At 40.7% G+C, this 2,820-nt stretch overlaps 1 protein-coding gene across 1 annotated transcript; it reads left to right on the forward strand.

Annotated features, from left to right (window-relative positions):
• The first annotated feature begins 997 nt into the window (after positions 1–997).
• On the forward strand, positions 998–2,522 carry LOC149213737 (uncharacterized). Its single transcript, XM_089392112.1, has 3 exons — positions 998–2,049; positions 2,169–2,247; positions 2,396–2,522. Exon 1 carries the CDS (start codon positions 1,174–1,176, stop codon positions 2,017–2,019), a length of 846 nt encoding a protein of 281 aa, XP_089248238.1. The 5' UTR covers positions 998–1,173; the 3' UTR covers positions 2,020–2,049; positions 2,169–2,247; positions 2,396–2,522.
• The last annotated feature ends 298 nt before the right edge of the window (positions 2,523–2,820 follow it).

The raw sequence follows: 2,820 nt of genomic DNA on the forward strand, positions 1-2,820 counted from the left end.
CATTAAAGCGTATTAAAATGTATTAAATATTTGATGTCGGCCATTCTTCTGGCATGTCGGCTATCTAATACGTAACATTTCCAAATGTGATGAATTCATATATATTGACAATAACTCCATAGATATATATATTGACAATAATTCAGTGAACATAGAAAAATTTGAAGATTATACATTTGCGGACCTGTGGGTGGAAGAAGAAAAACACGACTTCAAATTAAAATTCCGCTTCAAAACCTATAAGAGCTAGGACAACTGATCGGTCATTTGTGGAGTTCGGTTTTCGTGGTAATTTAAAAGGCTGACATGCGGATCTTTTGAGAACAGGACTTCAGACCTGTGAAAAATCATTTGCCTACCACAAAACTCGTGATGGACAACTTGAAGCTTCACCTAGTGCCAAAAAGCTCAGTCAGCACCTCAATTGGTTTCCAGATTGTAGTCTCGGATAAGAAACAAGACTTGTCTATTGTGAGCATCCACCAAACATCGAACCTACATCCTGTAGCTTTTGCTGTGAATAAACTTGAAAACTTGGATCTGTGGAGATTTACCTTGAGGAGAGCTCAGTGCAATATCAGTCTCAAGCTCAGGATTACATTATTTTAGATAGATCGCAAAAGGTGGAATGTGCAGTCACTATTGAAGCACCTTGTGAAGAAACGCTTGGAGCAACTTGATTATTGAAGAATATCTTTGAGCAGTACTAGTAGCAGTCTTCGCAGACAGCCATAAAACATTAGAGGAATCTTTAAAGAACTTCCTCGATGTATTTAGAGCATCACTTGAAAAAAATTTGAACTGGACTTATGCCATCGCAAACAAACAAACAAACCATTATGGCTTACGATCATGACGGGTCGATTCCCGGAATCGACCCGCCGCCGGTCGGGCGGCGCGGGGGTGGCGCTGCCGTGCGCAGCGCCACCCCCGCGCCGCCCGACCGGCGGCGGGTCGATTCCGGGAATCGACCCGTAGCTCTAGTGAATACATATTTCCTCAAATGGAAGGTCGTCTGCATCATCAAATTCATCTGTTGGCATATCTTCTTCTGGAGGGATTGTGACTAGTAGTTTGTCTAAAGTGCATCCAAAACCACAGATTAAGTTTGCAAACCTGAAGCATTCTGGTCCTCAAGTTGGGAGGGTTGGTGCTGTTGCAAATGGTAATGGCATGTCTAAGCCTCCTGTTACTACGAGGCAGGAAAAACATGAGAGTTCTGGAAAAATGATATCTGAGAGGAGCAACCAAGATGCTTCTTATTCCAGTAACTCCAGTAATGTTAAGAAAGATGAAACATTGGTTCAAACACAACATTCTGAATCCAATTATGAGTCTGACAGTGGAAGATCACACTCTGATTGCCATATTGGGAAAACAGATGGTGAAAGTTGTGTTACTGGAAGTAAGGATGGCAAGTTATTGGCTGGAGATCGTCTTGTTGTTGAGAAGAAGTCTGGAAGCAATGACTATCGTCCTACAGACAGATTGGTCAAGACTGCAAATGGTACATCTTGCTATAGTCAAGCTGAATCTAATAGCCTCAATATTAAATGCAACACGCAAAAAGATAATCAAAGGTCTCTGTCTAATGGAAATGAAAACTCTTCGGAAGAAAAGATGCACTTCAAGAGACGACGAGACGAATATGAAAATTCACACACAGGGATTAGCCACATTGATCATGAAAATGGTGCATTAGAGCACAATGTTGAATCCAGAAGGAATGCTGAAGCCAATAGTGAAGACAAACTATCTGATTTTGATAAGTTCAAACAAATGCTTTTTCAGGAAGCACGTCAATATTTACAATCATGTGGCTGGTGTGATGATGTACGAGAGACCATGCGAGAGAGAAAGAGGATTCATTTAGATAATATGTGTTTATCAAGCAATGATATTAACTCAAGGAAGTTGTTAATACGTGATATCAAGGATTCTTTTAATCGGCAAGTTCCCGAGTCACTAAAGGAACAATTTATAAGTCGGCTTGGCTCCTTCTTTAGAGGAAAGCAGTGACTGGGGTGTTTGGGGCCATTTATGCATATGGTATGCCTGGGAATTACTGTAATCCTGATCTCTTTAGAAAGTTAATATTTTGCTGCAAGGATGCAATGATTCTGGTTATGTTTGACTCTCAGATAAATTGCCTTGTAATTTGCATCCAGTTTTGCTGCTGCTGCGCCGGATGAGTTGTATAGTATATATGTAATAAATGCCTGCTGATCTCAGTCTAAGGAAATGAGGGTATGGATGCCATTATGCTTTGTTTATGCTCCCAGAATAAATTTCTGTTGTGAATCTGCTGTCCGTCAGGATTTTATGGGTATTATGAGGAATGCCTATTCTTCAATTAAGACACCCACGAACAATAGTTGTGTCCATTTCTTTTCAGGTGTAGATGCAGAAGGTGGGCATGCGATAAAGCAATAAAAATGTCCTTGAAGGCTGCAAGAGTTTTTGGGTGTATGTTAATTCGACACTTAAGGCAATTTTCAAAGTACGTGCTGTTTTTGTTTCAAGGAGAGCACATGTTCATATTCGTTGTGCAAGCTTTTACCGTCTGCACTTTTCTATTCTCTCTACCAACTGCCAAACCTATGGGTGCGCTCACAGCTGTCGATGGCTGCAGAACAGTTGACCATGCCAAAAATATTTTTCGTTTTTAACTATCCACTTGAAGCAGTTTGTGGTTGGGTTCAATGCATTCATTCCTGACATAGGGCAGGTGTGATTGGCCTGAGAGATTCCTTTTGTTCTCTCAGGCCAGCAGGCTCCTAAAGTTGTTAATATTCGAATATTTCAATTATTCATGAGCGA

This window comes from Pinus tabuliformis, chromosome 1_1 (genome assembly GCF_031772625.1).
Source record: "Pinus tabuliformis cultivar Carrire ecotype Pingquan chromosome 1_1, CPIR1, whole genome shotgun sequence".
Classification (NCBI taxonomy): domain Eukaryota; kingdom Viridiplantae; phylum Streptophyta; class Pinopsida; order Pinales; family Pinaceae; genus Pinus; species Pinus tabuliformis.